At 54.8% G+C, this 19,946-nt stretch overlaps 1 protein-coding gene across 1 annotated transcript; it reads left to right on the top strand.

Annotated features, from left to right (window-relative positions):
- Positions 1-6,716: 6,716 nt before the first annotated feature.
- Positions 6,717-19,903, top strand: GRK1 (G protein-coupled receptor kinase 1). The gene is made up of 7 exons (XM_004423190.2): positions 6,717-7,415; positions 8,999-9,126; positions 11,174-11,331; positions 12,207-12,290; positions 15,108-15,232; positions 17,700-17,901; positions 19,184-19,903. Exons 1-7 carry the CDS (start codon positions 6,717-6,719, stop codon positions 19,480-19,482), a joined length of 1,695 nt encoding a protein of 564 aa, XP_004423247.1. The 3' UTR covers positions 19,483-19,903.
- Positions 19,904-19,946: the final 43 nt, after the last annotated feature.

The raw sequence follows: 19,946 nt of genomic DNA, 5'->3' as shown, positions 1-19,946 counted from the left end.
AGCATCAGGAAGGAAGAAATAACACAGTAAGAAAATATGGGTGAATACTAAAGGCTTTCCGTTTCTTCTTGAGTTTTCTAAATTATGTTTGATGGTTGAAACAAAACTCATAACATTGCCTGATATTGTTCTAAATGTACGTAGATGAAAAAATTAAGGCAATTCTGTTGTAAACAGAGGAGGATAAAAGGTAAGATTTCTGTACTCGAACTGATAAAATGACAGCAATAGAATGTGATGTTATGTATATATAATGTAAAGCCTACAGCAGCCAATAAAAAGTTACATAAAGAGATACACTCAAAAATACTATAGATAGGGCCGGCCCCGTGGCTTAGCGGTTAAGTGCGCGTGCTCCGCTGCTGGCGGCCCGAGTTCGGATCCTGGGCACCCACCGACGCACCGCTTCTCCGGCCATGCTGAGGCCGCGTCCCACATACAGCAACTAGAAGAATGTGCAGCTATGACATGCAGCTGTCTGCTGGGGCTTTGGGGGAAAATAAATAGATAAATAAAAATTAAAAAAAAAATACTATAGATAAAATTGAATTCTAAAAAATGCTCAAGTAACTCACAGGGAAAGGGGAAAAAGCAAGCAGAGCAATGAAAAACAGAACAAACAGAAAGATGGCAGACTTGAGTGCTAACATTAATAATTACATTAAATGTAAATGGTCTAAGCACACCAATGAAAGGACAGAAGCTGACAGAATGGGTTAAAATACACGACCGGGGGACGGCCCCATGGTGTAGTGGTTAAAGTTCCATGTGCTCTGCTTTGGCGGCCCAGGTTCACGGGTTTGGATCCCGGGCGCAGACCCCTACCACTTATCAGCCACACTGTGGCGATGACCCACGTACGAAATAGAAGAAGATGGGCACAGATGTCAGCTCAGGGCTAATCTTCCTCACCACAAAAAAACAAACAAACAAAAAAACAACCACGACCCAACTCTATGCTATCTACAAGAAACTCACCTTAGATAGGATGATATAGGCGGGTTGCATGGGAAAGGCTAGAAGAAGACATACATGTGAATATTAATCAAACGAAGCAGGAGGGGCTACATTAGTATCCTATAGTGTAGACCAGAGCAGAGAAAATTACCAGAGACGGACGTCACATAATGATAAAGGGTCAGTCCACCGAGAAGATACAGCAATTCTAAACGTGTGTGCACCACACAGCACAGCTGCAAAATATGTAAAGCAAACTGACGGAACGGAAAGGAGAAATAGACAAATCCACAGTTTTCGTTAGAGACTTCAACACTTCTCTCTTGACAATTTACAGAACAACTAAATAGAAAATTGGCACGGGGATACAAGAACTCAGCAGCGTCGTGAACCAGCAGGATCCACTGACGGTTGTAGAATACGCCACCCCACCACAGCAGATCACACTTTCTTTTCAAGTGTCCATGGAACGTAGACCAAGATAGATCATATCCTGGACCACAAAATAAAGCTCAACAACTTTAAAAGAATTGAAATCATAAATCGTACACAACCACAATGGAATCGAATTAGAAATTAATAACACAAAGATAAGAAAATCTCCAAACATGTGAAAACTAAACAACCCACTTCTAAAAAATCCATGAGTCAAAAAGGAAATTTAAAAAAATACATAGAACTGAATGAAGACAATATAACATTAAAATTTGTGGGACACAGCTAAAGCAGTGTTAACACGAAAATTTATAGCACTAAAGGAATATATTACAAAAGAGGGAAAGTCTCAAATCAATAGTCTCAAATCACTTCAGAAACCTAGAAAAAAAGAGAAAAAAAAGCAAGCAGAAGGAAGAAATAAAAGATAAAAGCAGAAACCAATGAAATTAAAAACAGAAAAGCAAAAGAGAAAATCAGTGAAACAAAGAGCCAGTTCTTTGAAAAGATCAATAAAATTGACAAAACCTATAGCAAGAGAGAAGACACAAATCACCAATATCAGGAATGAAGCTAGATATGACTACAGGCCCTGCAGACATCAGAGATAACAAGAGACTACTAAACACAACTCTGCATTTATAAACTTGGCAACTTAGGTGAAATGGAACACTTTCTCCGAAAACACAATTCACCCAATTTGAGATAGGTAATATGAGTAGCTCTGTAACTATTAAGGAAACTGAATTCATAATTAAAAATCTCCCAACAAAGAAACCTGCAGGCCCTGATGGTTTCACTGGAGAATTCTGCCAAACATTTGATGAAGAATCAACACAAATTGTACACTATGTCTTCTAGAAAATGAGACGGGAGCCTTTCCCAACTGATTTTATGAGACCAGTATTACCATTACAGCAAAACCAAAGACAGTACAGAAAAAGAGAAAACTACAGACCAAAATCCCTCACAAATATAGACACAAAAATTCTTAACCAAATATTGGCAAATTGAACCCAACAGTTTATAAAAAGCATTATACACCATGATAAAATGGGTTGTATTCTAGAGATGCAAAGTTGGTCCAATATTCGAAAGTCAATCATTGTAATCCAGCACAGTAACAGGCTAAGGAAGTATCACGTGATCATACCAACTGATGCAGAAAAAGCATTTGAAAAAAGTTCAACATCCTTTTATGATTAAAAACTCTCAGCAAACTAAGAATAGAGGGAAATTTACTCAACTTGATTAAAAGCGTTGACAGAAATTCTACAGCTAACATCAGATCTAATGGTGAAAAAAATGGAATGTGTTGACCCCAAGATGGAGAACAAGGCATGGATTTCTGTTGTTGGCACTCTTATTCAACACTGGATTGGTGCAATAGGCAAGAGAAGAAAAAGCTTACGGATCAGAAGGGAAGAAATAAACATGTCCCTCTTTTCAGATGACATGACTGTTTTATGTAGCAAATACCAAGGACTCTACAAAAACACTCCTAGAATAAGTGAGTTCAGCAGGGTCAAAGGATACAAGATAAAAATGTCCACAATCAAGTGTATTTCTATATAGTAGCAACGAACACGGGGATACCAAAATTAGAAATATCATGCCATTTGCAATTGCTCAAAACAAGTAGGAGTACATAGGTGTTAATCTAACACAACACGAACAGGACTTGTGTGCCGAGTGCTCCACGATGAGGATGAAAGGAATTAAAGATCTAAAGCAAGGGAGACAGGAGTTATGTCCACGGGGTGGAAGACTCAGCACGGGAAATATGTCAGTTCTCCCCAAATCAGCATAAAGGTTTAACATGATTCCCCTCAAAATCCAAGGAAGATTGTTTTGTAGATATAGACAAATCTATTCTAAAATTTATATAGAAAGGCAAAGGAACTAAAATAGGGGAACATTTTCTTCTGTATTTTGAATAGCTCGTTTTTTGAAGTGTTCTTTTGAAAAAGAAAAGTGAAGCGGGGGGACTCGGTCTCCTCAGTTTCGAGGCTCATTGTGCAGCTGCAGCCATCACGACGGTGCGGTGCTGGCAGAGGGATGGCACAGAGACCAGGGGACAGAACAGAAAGCCCAGAGATAGACCCACACTGGTACGCCCGACTGGTGTGAGGCGAAGGTGCCAAAGAGAGTCAATGAAGCGAGGACGGCCTGCTCGATAGTCAGAGCCGGGTCAGTCAGACATCCACGGGCCAAAGAGTGAACCTTGACCCACCCTCAGGCCTGGTAAAATAATTGACTTAAAATGGATCACGAGTTTAAATGTGAAAGTATAAAACTTTTAGAAAAAATGTGGGAGAAAATTTTCAAGATCTAGGGCTAAGCAAAGAGTTCTTAGATTTGACACCAAAAGCACAATCTGTAAAAGGAAAAATTGATAAATTGGACTTCAACAAAGTTAAAAACTTTTGTTCTGTGTAATCTGACGTGAAGAGGATGAAAAGAAAGCTACAACTGGGAGAAAGCATGTGAAAACCACAAATCCAACAAAGGACTAGTATCTGAGATACAGAAAGAATTGTCAATACTCAACAGCACAAAAGCAAACAGTCCAGTTAGAACATGGTCAAAAGGCACGAAGAGATGTTTCACCAAAGAGCGTCTACAGATGGCAAAGAAACACATGAAAGGGTGTTCAACGTCATCAGCCATGAGGGAAACGCGAATCAAAACCACAATGGGAGACCACTGCACACCTCTCAGAATGGAAAAAATAAAAAAGAGTGACAACACCAAATGCTCCTGAGGATGCTCCTGAGAAACTGGACCACTTGCACGTTGCTGGTGGAAATGTAAAACGGTACAGCCACCTGGAAACAGTTCACCAGATTCTTAAAAAATTAAACATGCAAATACCATATGACCCCACCAAATCACACTCTTGGGCATTAACTCCAAAGAAATGGGAATTTATATCTGCACAAAAATCTGTATGTTTATAGCAGCTTTATTCATGATAGCCTCAAACTGGAATCAACCCAGATGGCCTTCACTGGGCGAATTGTCAAACCATGGTCCGTCCACACTGTGGATGCTAACGACTCAGCATTCTGCAAAATTATGGAAATGGAGAACAGATTGGTGGTGGCCAGGGGTTCAGTGGGGGGAGGAGAGGGGGACGGAGGTGGGCGTGTCTGTAAAAGGGAATCGGGGTCCGTGTGGTGACAGAATGTTCTGTGTGTTCACTGTGTAGGGTCAGTGTCCTGGCTACGAACCTGAGCTACAGTTTGAGAAGACGTCGCCATTGGGGGAAACCGAGTGAGGGGTACACAGGGTCTCTCTGGATTATTTCTTACAACTGCATGTGAATCTACAATTATCCCCAAATAAAAAGTCTGATTTAAAAAGAGATCCAAATGAGTCTGGGAAACACTGTGTGCTGTACCTCCGTTAGAGCCGAGTTCTCTCTGAAGTCTCTAAGTCCCGTGATAGGAAACGTGTTTAATTTTGTTTATCCGGATGCTCCCCCTCCCCGGGATGTGGCTCCGTGTTGATCCCACAGGAGCTGTCCTCAGACCTCACTTCTCTCCGTGTGTCCTGCCTGGCGGCGTCAGCACCACCCGGGACCTTGTGAGACACGTGTCTCAGCCCCACCCCACACCCACTGAGGCAGAATCTTCATTTCAGCCAGATCTCCAGGTGATTGTCTGCCTGGACCATGGGGACGCGCTGTCTCAGGACACTGTGGGGACGAGCAGGGGCTCCGTTCTGCAAGGCACTGTGGGAACCACTTTCCCATTTGAACTCTGATGGGGTCGGCAGGAAGGGGTTAAAGTCATGGGCCCAAGGTCACCTGCTATTAAGTGGCCAGGCTGGACTCCAACCCACCTGGTTAGGAGATGGGGAAACCTCGCTGCTCAGCTGCCAAGTTTTCATTTCTGCCTCCCCGGTCGCTACAGGGGATCCACCCGTGTCCCCGAACCCACTTGCAGAATCTCGATGCCTCCTTGACACTCCTCTTCTCCCACTGTGGAACCAGCAGGTGAGCCGAAGCATTCTTCATTTTTACAACCCTTTACTTCCTCCTCTTGTAAGCTGTAACCACCCCCATCACTTCCTTGTCATTCTTCCCATACATTTACTGAGCACCCACTGTATACCACAATAGACAAGGCTGTGCCCTCACGAAGCTGACATTTCTGTTGGTCCTGGCATCCCCAGATGTGCCCCAGCTGTCTCCTAAGTGTGCCCCAGCCGTGTCCCAGGTGTGCCCCAGGTGTGTCCCCGGTGTGTCCCAGATGTACCTCAGGCGTGCCCCAGGTGTGTCCCCGATGTGCCCCAGTGTGCCCCAGGTGTGTCCCCAGTGTGCCCCAGATGTGCCCCAAATGTGCCCCAGGTGTGTCCCCGGTGTGCCCCGGTGTGCCCCAGTGTGCCCCGGTGTGCCCCTAGCCTCTTCATTGCCCTCCCTCCTGCCTCTGTCTGTGTGGGCCTCCCCCTGAGTGTAGCGTGGGGTGTCTCCTGCGTCCCTGTCCTAACTTCGCTTGGCTGCGTCTCGGGCACCTCTGCTTGGCCATCATACCAGGTGAGTGGAGGGAGTAGCAAGTGCCAGGGTTACCTCAGGTCCTCAGAGCCATCAGCTCTGTGACATGCAGCTGCTCTCAGTGTCAGGTCAGGACAGATGTCAGTCCTCACATACTGACCAGTTTCCTGGACCAGTGGTCTCACCTGCAGACACCCCAGGAAGCTGTTCATTGTGTTTTTTTTTCTCCCTGAATTCCTATTATCAGTTGATTTCCTTCTCACTTGCTATTTTTTTTAAGACAAAAATGAAACATAGTGGGGAAACCACTGGTCATCTTTATAAGTTAAGGTTTCTCCTGGGCCCCCCTCCCTTACATTCGGCTCTTGTCCCTGCAAGGAAACAAACGGGCGGTCCATCTGTCTGCTTAGGCCAGAGGGCTGGACGGGGCCGCTCAGCATGGATCTGCAGCCCTGGCACTTCAGCGGAGCACCTGGGGGCCTGGAGTTTGTCCTTCCTGACGGCTGTCGAGAGGACGGAGTGGGGTGGGTGGTCCGTGTAATCCGTCTGGGAGCTGCTTAGGGGATTGTCGTCTTCTGGCACCTGCTCACTGCCCTGAGTGCGTCCTCCGTAACCCAGCTGGGATTTAGTCCAAGCTGTGTCAGCTGGGTTCCCCGGGCCCACGGCGTGGCCCCAGTCGTCCTTGCACCGGCTGGGACGCCTCCCGTCCTGAGAGGGCAGGAACAGGCCACAGGCCGAGGGCAGTGGGTCAGGTCCTCTCGGGACACGGGTGCCGAGGGCCAGCCCACGGCCCCTCACGCCTGAGCTGCAGGAGGCTGGCGCCGGGATGGATTTCGGGTCCTTGGAGACGGTGGTGGCCAACTCTGCCTTCATCGCCGCCCGGGGCAGCTTCGACGGGAGCAGCGCCCCGTCCACCCGGGACAGGAAGTACCTGTCCAAGCTCAGGCTGCCCCCGCTCTCCAGGTGTGAGGTGCTCCGGGAGAGCCTGGACCTGGCGTTCCAGAGCGTGTGCTCACAGCAGCCTATCGGCAAGCGGCTCTTCCAGCAGTTCCTGAGGGCCTGCGAGAGGCACGTCCCGGCCCTGGAGCTCTGGCAGGGCATCGAGGCTTATGACACTGCCGACGATGACCTCCGGCCACAGAAGGCCCGGGCCATCCTGGCGGAGCACCTGGACCCCCAGGCCAAGCTCTTCTGCAGCTTCCTGGACAAGGAGATGGTGGCGCGGGTCCGGGAGGGGCCCTGGGCGAGCGGGGACGGGCTCTTCCAGCCCCTCCTGCGGGCCACCCTGGCGCACCTGAGCCAGGCCCCCTTCCAGGAGTACCTGGACAGCCTGTACTTCCGCAGGTTCCTGCAGTGGAAGTGGCTGGAGGCCCAGCCCACGGGGGAGGACTGGTTCCTGGACTTCAGGGTCCTGGGGAAGGGCGGCTTCGGGGAGGTGTGGGCCTGCCAGATGAAGGCGACTGGCAAGATCTACGCGTGTAAGAAGCTGAACAAGAAGAGGCTGAAGAAAAGGAAGGGGTACCAGGTGGGCAGCCGGCTGCCACGGCGGGGCGGAGGGGGCGGGCAGGGTCAGCGGGCCGGGTGGGCCCTGGGTGCCTCATCCGGCTTTGCACGGTGCTCCTTGGCCGGCTGGCCAGCTCACCTGGCCATTGGACTCCGAGCCCCTGGCGCTGTGCAGCCGTCGGCTGGTTTCCAGTCTCCCTGTCCTGGGTCAGCCCGTCTGTGTGCTGCGGCCGAGCACTTGGCCCCGAGGGGGCTTGGCCTCTGTGGTCTTGCTGGCCTGTGACTCCGCTTGTCCGGCTGCCCTTCTCCCCCTGCCTTGGCACCCTGCACACGGACGGGGTCTGCGAGGCCCCTCCTGGGAGAGTGGCTCCAGATTCGCCTCCTTGGTGCTGCACCAACACCACGAGATACAGCGGCAGGTGTTGGGGGCAGGCTGTGAGGTTGTTCTCTGGGTTCTTGACTCTGACTTTCCGGCACTTTCCCAAAGTCCTGGGCTGTGTGTGAGGGAGAACGCATGGGGATGGAGCCCAGGCTGGGCCCGTCCTTCACGTGAGGCAGAGCATGTCCGTGGTGCCAGGCACAGGCTCTTCCCCGAGAACAGCCGGTTTCCAGGGACGGGGAGGGAATGGAGGCACGGGCAGGTGCTCCGTGTGGTGTCCACTCCAACCGCCTCAGACTCCATTTGGGCAGGATCAGCGAAAGCCGCTTAATGTCTTAGGACCTCATCTCCCAGCTGCACGTTGTGTCCCGCATGGTCCTTTGTCCCCGTCCTGCTGCACCGCGCAGAATATGCCCGTGGCAGACACAGCTTCTCAGGGTAAACAGTAGTGCCACAGAGCACCCCCCGGCGTTCCTTGACATTGCTCTTCCTGTGGGACTGGGGGGACACAGTCACCCCTCACGGCTGTCCACCCCAATGTTGACCCAACAGTCAGTACTACAGTCTCTTCGCTCCGAGTTCAGGGTCCTTGTTGAACTTGATACAAAGAGACATCAGCCTAGAGTCTTCCTGTGCAGGGTGGACGGGCAGGGGCCTGCTCCAGGATCAGGAATTCCGCCTTCGAGGGGGGATCTGCTTTCCTCACCCAAACACAGCTTTTAAATTCATATCAGATGGACTTCAGAGGCTTTAAAATAGAGACAGAAAATGAGCAGAGATGTGGGGTGGCTTGGAGGGTGCTGGCCAATGGACCTCGCTGTCTGCTGCTGTCTGGAGACCTGGCCAGGAGGAAAGGGCTGGGACGAGCTGGTTAGACCTAAGGAAGAACTGGAAGGGAAGTCAGCACTGAACAGGCTGCCAGGGGCGCGTGGGACCCCACCTGGCATTTTTAAGCCTGTTGGCCGAGCCCCCCTTGCTGGAGGCTCCAGGAAACCTGAAGTTCTCTGCACATGACCAATTTGCTTGTCCAATTTCACCTCTGTGAAATGGGGCGAGTGAGCATGTCTGTAAGTTATGTCAGTTGCTTTGTGGAAACCACTTTTAAAAAGTATTTGCAACTCTGTTTCTATCTATCGCGCTGTTTTCTGGTTTGTGGAACTTGGTCTTTTATGGCGATGTCACTCTCCTGCCTACACCTGTGTTCTTGTTCGACATCTGCTTTTCAGGGCGCTATGGTAGAGAAGAAGATTCTAGCGAAAGTCCACAGCAGGTTTATAGTGTCCCTGGCCTATGCGTTTGAAACCAAAACCGACCTCTGTCTGGTGATGACCATCATGAATGGAGGCGACATAAGGTAACGGGGCTCCTCTCCCCACGTGGGAGCTGGGACTGGGAGGGCTCAAGTGGCCGAGCTCTGAGAGGGGATATCTGGGGCCCAGCGGGGCCACTTCCCAGCTGCAGAGAACATGGTGACGTCTGCGGAAGAGCCCGTGCCCCCATCAGAATCTCCCTCTCTGTCTTCTGGTGGCTGGTACTCGGAAGGATGTGTGCTCAGTCCCATGTGAAAGCAGGAGCCCCTGGGGAGTGGCCTTGGTCGTTGGGGTGTCCCTGTGGACCACGAGTTTGTGCGGATGGGGGGGTGGGCGGGGAGGGCAACAGGAGCGTGTGGTGCCGTGGAAGGAGTACTGGTTGGTTGGACGGATGAGTAACGCGGTGGGTGGGGCCCTGCATTAAGAGGGACGGGAAATGATGACAAACTTCATGCACAACCCACTCTTGGGGATGATGGCAGAGCTAGAAACACGACGTGGCCGACTTCGGGAACCACGGCTTTGCCGTTACCCGGCGGAGAGAACCAGGGGCCGTCAGCGGTGTGCGGGGGCCTGGATGGGCTGTAGATCTGAGGCCTCGCCCCGGTCTCCCTAGGGAGTCGCATCACTGGCTCTCAGAGCAGGAAAAGTCCCACTAGCTGGCTGGGCCACCTGACTGGTCGTGCCTCAGTGTGCTGGTCTGAAAAACGGGGATAAAGAATAATACCAGGGCTCAAGGTTGTCGTGAGGAGTAAGCGAATGCCAGCGAGACACCTAGAAGAGTGTGACTTGCTTATATAAAAGGGGCCGTTGTGGTGGTTGCCAGGCACTGCACACCCTTCTCCCACCTGGTTCCTCGCCAGGACACTCTGCCAGGTAAGTTTGCAGCCCCGTTTTCCAGATGAGGATTCTGAGGCCTTGACTGAGGAACCCAGTCAACGGAAGGTCGACGGAAGAGGAGAAGAGGGTCTGGGAGGTGCTAATGGCGTGACTTAGAGAGAGCGGAAATGATCATGACACCACACCACAGCACACTACAGCACACCACAGCACACCACAGCACAGCACACCACAGCACAGCACACCACAGCACACCACAGCACAGCACAGCACAGCACAGCACAGCACACCACAGCACACCACAGCACACCACAGCACAGCACAGCACACCACAGCACAGTACAGCACAGCACACCACAGCACACCACAGCACAGCACAGCACAGCACAGTACAGCACAGCACACCACATCACAGCACAGCACACCACAGCACAGCACAGCACACCACAGCACAGCACACCACAGCACAGCACAGCACAGCACAGCACAGCACAGCACAGCACAGCACACTACTCCACACAGCACTATTATATGAATATAATGCAAAAGCTGTTATGTTGTTGTTTCTGCTGTGTTGTGCTCCAGCTGATTCGAGGGTTTCTCCTTGTTTTTTTTCCCTCTCCTTTTTTTTTTAAGGTTCCTGTTTACCTCTACTCTCCCTGGTTGCTCTAGCTCAAATAACTTATTTCCTTTTATTTGTTAGGTTTTGCTTCTCTGTGAAGTGTGATAGTGGCAACTTGAGACAGGACAGCTACGGGGAGAGGGGCTGGGAAGGGAAATCCTGCCGCGGGTCCACGAGGAGCCTGATGTTCGGGTGGAGTAGCTGACGCTCTGTGCTTACGTACTTGGCTGCTGGTGCCGCCCCCCTCCGCCCCCCTCCGCCCCCCTCCGCCCCCCTCCGCCCTTACTCGCTCTGCCGGCCACGGTGACAGGCCTTCGAGGCGCGCTTCCCAGCCTCCGCCGGCCAGGGCGGGGGAGGAGTGCACCCTGCGACCCCGCTTCTCCCCTGCGACAGTGGTGGTGAGGGGTCTGTGAGGGTGTGCACACCAGCTGCCAGGGGTCTTTGCTCTGCCGTGGGCTCTTCAGGCTGGATGCTGAGGCCCTGAAATGACCAGACACTTTGCCGACACAACACGGGATTCTGAGGCCCTCCCCTCCCCACCTTCCGGAGATGTTGCTTCCCATAAAACCGCGGGCACACCACTCACAGTTGGACCCAAAAGCACAGGCCTCTGTGTGGTCTGCCCCCAGGTACCACATCTACAACGTGAACGAGGAGAGCCCTGGCTTCCAGGAGCCGCGCGCTGTCTTCTACACGGCCCAGATCATCAGCGGCCTGGAGCACCTGCACCAGAGGGGCATCGTCTACCGAGACCTCAAGCCTGAGAATGTGCTCCTGGACGACGACGGTGAGGTGGCCTCCCCTCCTGGCCCCTCCTTGCCCACCTCCCTTTGTCCTGCTCGCTTCTGTGGCCTGGCGGGTCATGGGGCGTGGGCTGGTTTTGATAAATGCTCAGTGCAGCTTTAAACAGCACCAGGACACATCTTAAGTCTATTGTTTGTTCAATCATTTTGTGACAGAACGGTATTATGTCCAAATGGAGCTTTCTGATGGACTTTGGTGAAATTTGGTGCATATTAGGCACCTAGGGTTACAGGGAATTAATCCAAGATGTCTATAATGTGTGGAACCATTAGCAAACAGTTAATATTTTATGGCCAAATCTTCATTTGATCACTGCTTTCTTTCTGCCTTCTATGTAAAGCCAAACTGGGATTCTTATCAGAAAATAAACACAGCTTTAGTCTTCCTTTATTTCCCTTTCGATCCCCCCCTTTCTGTCACCAAGTCACACGCGCGCACAGGCATTCTCAGAGGCCGTTGCTGCGGAGCTGGGGGAGAGATGACAGATGAGGAAACTGAATTTGGGTGGATTATGCCCCGAATTCCAGTTGCGGGTGCTGCTGGGACCCTGTGGTCGCTCTGCAGACTCAGCCAGAGGCACCTGGGTGCTGAGGCCTCCGGGGGTCCTCAGGGTGCGTGTGTGTGCACGTGTGCACGAGCGTGTGCACGTGTGCATGAGTGTGTGCATGTGCATGTGTGCATGCACGCGTGTGTGCCTATGTGGAGACGTGAGTGAGTGTGTGTGTGAGTCAGTGTGTGTGTGCTCATGTGCGTGTGTGTGTGCGCAGAGGCTGGCTCTGGGCTCCCGGGGCTCCAGGAACACCAGGCGCCTTTGTTCCGTGGAGCTGCCTGTGACCTCAGCCTGTGTTTGCTTTTCAGGCAATATCCGAATTTCCGACCTTGGGCTGGCCGTGGAGCTGAAGGACGGGCAGACCAAGACCAAGGGCTATGCAGGGACCCCAGGTAAGGCCTGAGAGCGAGGACGGGGCAGGCTCTTGGGAGGCGGGGTCCTGGGGTCCCTGTGGCCTGGGGTGAGCACATGGCAAAGGCTGGGGGTTGTAGGGAAGCAGCTCTCTCACTGCTCAGAGTGAGTGGGGAGACCAGGGGACTGGCATGGGGCTTGCACAGCCGCTCCATGGGCTTGCACCCCCCCACACGTAAAATATCACAGTCGAGTTTAACACGCTGCACTCTCTGTGATGAAAGCTTCTGCCTTTAATGACTTTCTGGGCATCGGCAGAATGCAGTTGTCCGGAGCGCTCGACTGTGGGGGTCAGAGTCCTGGGCGTCTGTGCCAGACACCTGCTCAACTGTGATAAAACCCTCCTGGGCAGGCCAACTAGAAGGAAAGCCATGAGGGGTAGTGGGCCCCCATCTCAGCATACCAAGGCCTTCACTGCTCAGAGGAGTCCAGGGTGGAGTGTGGGGCAGGCGGCGGAGGGCTTGCAGGAGAAGGGGCTCCCCTCGTCCAGAGCATGTGTGTGCACGTGTGAGTCAGTGTGTGCTCATGTATGTGTATGACTGTGTGCACACATGTGTGCATGCCCGTGTGCATGTCTGTGTGTGCGTGTGCATGTCTATGTGTGCATGCCTGGGTCTGTGTGCATGTGTGTGTGAACGCGTGTGTCTGTGTGCATGTGGGTGCATATCTGTGTGAACACGTGTGTCTGTGTGTGCATGCGTGTGTCTGTGTGTGCACATGCCTGGTGCATTCTGCTGCCCCCCCACCTCACTCCTCTCCTCTCATGCCCCCAGGCAAGGTGGGGAGCAGCCGTGTAGACAGCAGAGAAGTGGGCAGGAAGGGCTCACATCTGGGCCCAGTACGGGAGGTTGGCTCACGCTCTCACGCTCATGCACAGGCCATGGTGAGAGTTCAGTGCAGCGATAGTCCCTGCTCACGCACACAGCACGAACCCCGTGCGTGTAGGTTCTTCCCTCCTCCACGTTCCTGAGGGGCAGGGTTTCCAGGTGTGTTTCTGTAGGATTTCTTAGCAAATCTCCCCTTTCCCTGGGTTGATCCGGCTCTGGGAAAAAAGTACTGCCACCGGGAATGGGGCCTATATGGACCTTGTTTTGTGTCCTGGAACCTTCAATCCTGTGTTTGGGCTCCTTTCGGTGTGTACCTGTTGGCGTGCTGGGTCTGTCCTCATCTGCAGCTTTATTTAGGGAAAAGGTCCTATCTTGAGTTTTCCGGATCCTCAGCCAAAATCTATCAAGTTCCACTCCCAGGCGAGAGCGAGAGAGTGGAAACACGGCTCATGTATTTCAGGGTGATTCAGATCCTTAGGAGAAAACCCCAGGGGACTCGACACCAAAGCCAGGATTTGAAGTAGCTTGACCTTGAGGATATCGCTGAGTGCGGGGGCCCCGCTGGCCGCCAGAGGGCCCTGTAGGCTTTGCTGTGGCTGCCGAGCTGCCTTACTGGAACACAGGGCCGCAGCTCTCCAGGCGGGCGGGTCTCTTCAGGGGCGCGTATGGACCTCGCCCTGCATTTGGGGTCAGGTGCAACAGCAGATCCTGAAGTCAGGGTGTGAGTTTGAAGGCCGGGCATCTAGCAACGCCCCACGGGAGCCTTCCAGATCCTTCTTCCCTGGCCCCTCTGCAGCCCCTGGCCCCAGGCCTCCTAGAGCCTCTGCACGGGGTCAGTGAACAATTGATTGTAAACAGGGGATGCGCAGAGGACGATCCCGTCCCTGTGGTCTGGGAGACCTTTCTCTTGGACCCTGTTTCAATCTAGAAGTGTGGTCCGTTGAACAGGTGTTTCTCAGAGTCTGGGCAGTCTGGACAATAGTGTAATTCCCTGAAAAGCAGAGCTTACAAAGCTGGGTTTAGGGCAGGGGGTTCTATGGAGTTTGACCCCTGTAACCTCTTTGGGGAGAAATGACTCTGCCGTCCCCTTGGCTTGGCCGGTGTTGCCAAGCGCGTCTCCCTCTTGGGGACTTACCATGAACACAGAACACTGAAGGCCCAGGAAGGGCCGAAATGAATGGACACAATTAGCTCTGCTTATCTTGGATGTCCAAAGTCATCTGAGCACAGAAGTTCCCCACCCACTCCCGTGCCCAGAGCACTTCCCCCCGGTCCCAGGGGAGTGGCCCTTGGGCCCGTCCACTCTTCCTACTCACTGGGCTGACTTCTACATGGGTGGCAGTTAGGGAGTGGGGGCCCGAGCTGGCTCTCAGGGGTGTTGACGTTCAAGATGTGGAGATCAGCATGTGGCCCCAACTCCCCAAATGTGACACAGACCTGGCACGGGGCAGATGGGCAGTGGTGGGCAACTGAACTGCTGTTTGGAATGTCTTGTCTTAAATCTGACCTTTTGTGCCCTTTCAGGAAGCAGCATGTAGGGCCTGCCTCTGACCACACACACCCACGACCCCCCGGTCACGCTCATGCCGGGGGGGACGAGCGAGGATGTGGCTCTGTGTGGTGGTGTACCGAAGGGGGGGCGGGACTTTACCCCATGTGTGGAGAGCAGTAGTTCTCAGCTGGGGGGACACTCAGCAATGTTTGGACACGTTTGGGTTGTCACAGCTGGAGGGCACTACTAGTGGTGGAGGCCAGGGATGCTGCTCCTTACCCTCCAGGGCAAAGCGCAGCCCCCTACAGAGAATTCCTGCCCCAGATGTCACAGTGTGAGCACCCGGCTGCAGTGCACGTGGGGCATCAGTTCCGCGGCTCCCAGGGCAGGGTAGGTGCTCACGCGATGCAGGTCAGCAGGTCGTGCAGGGGCACCTGCTCCTATGAACCTGCTCTGAGTCAACTGTGCTCTTCCGGCAGGTTTCATGGCCCCTGAACTCTTGCGGGGTGAAGAGTATGGCTTTTCTGTGGACTACTTTGCCCTGGGGGTCACGCTGTATGAGATGATTGCTGCCAGAGGACCCTTCCGAGCCCGAGGAGAGAAGGTAGGATGTGGTGCAGCCAGTGTTCCTGCAGCTGACCTGGAAACGACCCTCCTTGTTGGGGTCATAGGAGCAGGTGCCGCTGCAGCTGCCCTGGAGATGACCCTCCTTGTTGAGGGTCATAGGAGCAGCAGTCCCTGCAGCTGACCTGGTTGTGACCCTCCTTGTTGGGGTCATAGGAGCAGGAGTCCCTGCAGCTGACCGGAAGATGACCCTCCTTGTTGAGGGTCATAGGAGCAGCAGTCCCTGCAGCTGACCTGGTTGTGACCCTCCTTGTTGGGGTCATAGGAGCAGCAGTCCCTGCAGCTGACTTGGAGATGACCCTCCCTGTTGGGGTCATAGGAGCAGGTACTCCTGCAGCTGCCCTGGAGATGACCCTCCTTGTTGAGGGTCTTAGGAGCAGGTGCCCCTGCAGCTCACCTGGAGATTACCCTCTTTGTAGGGGTCATAGGAGCAGGAGTTCCTGCAGCTGACCTGAAGATGACCCTCCTCGTTGGGGTCACAGGAGCAGGTGTCCCTGTAGCTGACCTGAAGATGACCCTCCTTGTTCAGGGTCATAGGAGCAGGAGTTCCTGCAGCTTACCTGGTGGTGACCCTCCCTGATGGGGTCATAGGAGCAGGAGTTCCTGCAGCTCACCTGGTGGTGACCCTCCCTGTTGGGGTCATAGGAGCAGGAGTTCCTGCAGGTGACCTGGTTGTGACCCTCCTTGTTGGGGTCACAGGAGCAGGTGCCCCTGCGGCTGAGCTGGTGATGATCCTCCCTTGTGGGAGCTGTTCAAATCTTGAGCCCTAGGCTTCTCCTGGCAGGTCCTTCCTGGGGGGAAGGAGAGGGGACACAGTGACCTCATCTCATGTATCTTCTGACACTAAGGAGGGTTTCAGGATGACAGGTGCCTGGGGCTCCCCAAACCCACCCCAATGAGCAGCGCTTAGCCCCCTGGGCCCAGGCACTCTGGTGAGGACGTGGTGCAGGCCACCCCCTCACGGCCTCTGTGCCCTTCATTGCAGACTCACGATGCTAAGAGCCTGCAGGCCCCGCTCTCAGCACAGCAGCACTTCTGCATGTCCTTGAGGGAAGTGGACATAGCATGGCTGTGCCCTGACCCCAGGCCCTCCACACCCCTCGTTCCTCTCCTATGCAGTCTGCCTGGGCATCCCTGGGGGTGCTCTGCTCCAGCCCACCAGAAGGCCTGACCATCCATTCAAAATGAATAGAGCAAACCTGGCCTCCTCCCTTTCATCAAATGCTGACTTGGCTCAGAGATGTGATGGCCCTTGTTTGAAGGGAACGTGACATGAACCGGGAAGAGGCTGGATGAGGCGGGGCCTCCAGGGCCTGGTGTGCGGGGCCATCTTTAGACGCAGCACCTCTCTGGCCCACGCCACGGCTGCTCGGCCTGTCTGGGGGTCATGTCCATTGCTTTGTTCTGCCTGGACCTCCCTCCTAGCGTGTCCCTCCCTCCTAGTGTGTCCCTCCCAGGCCCCCACTCCTGTCCCCTCAGACAGTTGTGGAGCGAACAAGATCCTAGTCTTCCAAGAGCAGAGTCCTCACACGCCTAGCACCCCGAGTCGCCCTGTGTCTCTCCCGACCACCAACAGCTCACAGGAGCAACGTGAGCTGTGGTGTGGGGTCCACTGCAGGTGGCCGGCCTCGGGCCACCACAGAAGCTCCTACCCCAGAGCTCTCAGTGACCTGCAGCCTGACTGGCACCCCTGCTTTCTGTGTGCAAACGAGCAAGAGGAGCTTTCATGGGGTGCCCTTCCAGGAGCTCACCGTGGGCCATCCGTGGTCCATGGTACCATGGAACCCCACTGCAGCAGCGACAGGAAGCAAGAACCTTGGATACAGCCCAACGCTGATGGGCCCCAGACCTGTCACGCTGAATGAAAGAGGCCAGACCTGGGCGAGTCACTGGGATGACTCCATTTCTGTGAAGTCTTAGGAAAGGCAAATCTAGTCTAGAGTGAGAGGAAAGGGGTCGGTGTTTGCCCGAGGTCGGGGGAAGACATGGTCAGAGGGCACAGGGCACTCTGGGGTGACTGGAGATTGATTGAAGCTCTTCACACATCACTGAGCATGGAGTCTTGTGGTGTGTCAATCACAGTCCATAGAGCGGGTCCACAATCAGGCGCGAGGCTCCCCCTCAGGGTTCCGTCCACGTGGGCTCCGTGAGGCTGACTCTCTTTTCCTCCAGTGGGTAAGGACTGGCTGTGTGAGTGTGCTGAGCTGTCCACCAGGGTCCCTGAAGTACACCACACCCCAGCTTTGCTGGCGCCTGTGGGTCCTCTCCTCTGCCCTGAGATGCTGTTGTGCGGGAAGGGGGCCCCCGAGTGCTGTGGTCACCTCTGCCCGTGCGAGGGGTTGCCCGGCTGAGAGGACTGGGGGGGCCGCCCCCCTGAGGTGACGTGACTGCTGGGCGACGCTGGTGGGTCCGGCAGGGTTTAGCGTGGTGTGGGGGTCCGCGTGCAGGTGGAGAACACGGAGCTGAAGCGGAGGATCCTCTCGGAGCCGGTCGCGTACCCGGAGAAGTTCAGCCAGGCCAGCAAGGACTTCTGTGCGGCACTGCTAGAGAAGGACCCCCAGAAGCGTCTGGGCTTCCGTGACGGGACGTGCGACGGGCTCCGCGCCAGCGCCCTTTTCAAGGACCTGAGCTGGAGGCAGCTCGAGGCCGGTACGTCGCCTGTGGGCCTGGGGGCCTTGGGCTGGTCTGTTAGGTGCCCTTGCTTGCCTGACCCATCCCACTGGCGTCTCCTCAGCTTAGTGGCGATGTCAGCAGAGCAGGGCTGTGTGGGTGACGCTTCCCGAGAGCCACCCTTCGGCCCCTCCCTGCAGTCCTCTGCGGGTTCGTCCCCGCCGCGCCCCGGGCTGGGCACTGACGGACAGGCCTCTTGGGAAACCTGCCGGTGGCCGCAGGTTGGGAGGATGAGTAGGGACTCAGGCTGACCCCTGGACCAAAGCTCCAAACCTGTGCTTTCCGTTTCCACACCCCGTCCTTGAAGGAGCCCCAATCACGGCACGGCAGGGTCCTGGAGATGTCTGCCTGGGAGAAGCTCGGTCATTCAACCAGTGTTTGTCGCCAAGTGTCATGTGCATGATCCCGTGTGCATGCGTGTGCATGTGCATGTGTGTTTGCAGTGAGAGGCATAGGACACAGCCATAGCCCCAGAACTGACAGCTGGGGTCTGTGAGCCTGTGACCACGTGCAGGAGCCCCTGGGACAGAGCCGTGAGCAGGAGGAGTCACTTCTGCAGGGAAGGGTCAGAGCAGAGGCAGCTCCCAGCTGACCGGAAGGTGGGCTCCACCAGGGGAGCCATCAGGACCAGCCCGGGATGGAGTGAGGTCAGGCAGCTCTGACAGATCAGAACCGGGGAGCTGGAGCCGGGGAGCTGGAGCTGGGAAGCAAGTCCCGGGGCCACTGCAATGGTCTGGCAGGACACCATGAGGGCTGCCCAGGCCCAGGGCCTGTGCTGAGGAGGGACAAGGTGAGAGAGAGGAAGGACGGTGGCCTGAGTGGGAGTCGTGGGCGACTAACGTTCTGTGTCTGGCGACTGGAGAGTCGCGGCTCCTGAGCAGGTCAGGGAGAGAAGCCTCCTTGGAAAGAAGATGTGGACTTCAGTTCTGAGCGTGTGGGTTCCAGGCATCCAACCTGCAGACAGCCATGCCTGGGGAGGCTGGCGCGAGGGCATGGGCTCTGGGGTCTGCAGAGAGGTGGGCTCGGGTGTGAGGGAGGAGATGGTGCGGGTAGAACGCGCTGTCCCTCATGCCGGCTGTGGGGAGGCGGGGGAGGACGCAGACGAGGCCCCGTCTCTCCGATGCTATCCAGGCTGCACCCTGCGGGGCTCTCACCTGGGTGCGTGCTCTGTGCGGCTCTAGCCTAGCGGGGACGGTTCTTTAGCAAACGTGTTTTGTCCCACCGTTCGCCGGTTCACGCGGTGTTTTCTGTCTTTTGACAGGAATGCTGATACCCCCGTTCATCCCAGACTCCAGGACCGTCTATGCCAAGAACATCCAGGATGTGGGTGCCTTCTCCACGGTCAGAGGGGTGGCCTTTGACAAAGCGGACGCGGAATTCTTCCAGGAGTTTGCCACTGGCAGCTGCTCCATCCCCTGGCAGGAGGAGATGATCGAGACGGGCGTCTTTGGGGAACTGAATGTGTGGCGCTCTGACGGGCAGATGCCCGACGACATGAAGGGGGTCGCCGTGGAGGGGGCAGCCTCCTCGTCCAAGTCGGGGATGTGTCTGATGTCCTAGACGTGGAGGGGACACCCGGGTCAGGGGCCCAGCCTGTAAACAGTCCACTGCTTTTGCCCCATTTCACTCAAAAGAGACACGACAGTGGGTCCTGGATGGAATATACCAACGGCGCGTACCTCCCTGGACTCCTCTGTGGACGTGCCGGCTGGCGGGGGTTGGGCACCCAGGGCGACGGGCCGCTCAGAGAGCGGGTGCTCGTGGGGTCCCTGGCACCTTAACTGCAACTGCCCAGAAGTTGCTTCCTTTCGCTGGCAGGGCATGAGCTGGTCACCTGCACGTTGGGGACACTGCTGTCCGCGTCGGCCAGGTGCTGAGCAGTGCAGTCTCCGACAGGGTCGCCTCGCCCGAGCCGGGCCCAGGTGTCTGGGAGGTGGGGATGGCATGGGGGTCGGGGGTGAGATTGACCGCAGCGCCCACCCCCTGGCTTCTCTTTGTCCTGAGAACGTCTCATCTGATGGCAA

This window comes from Ceratotherium simum, chromosome 10, assembly GCF_057802395.1.
Source record: "Ceratotherium simum simum isolate JZ-2026a chromosome 10, ASM5780239v1, whole genome shotgun sequence".
NCBI classification, from domain to species: Eukaryota; Metazoa; Chordata; class Mammalia; order Perissodactyla; family Rhinocerotidae; genus Ceratotherium; species Ceratotherium simum.
Note: the sequence above shows the minus strand (reverse complement) of the source record. Positions and strands in the feature narration are given on the sequence as shown.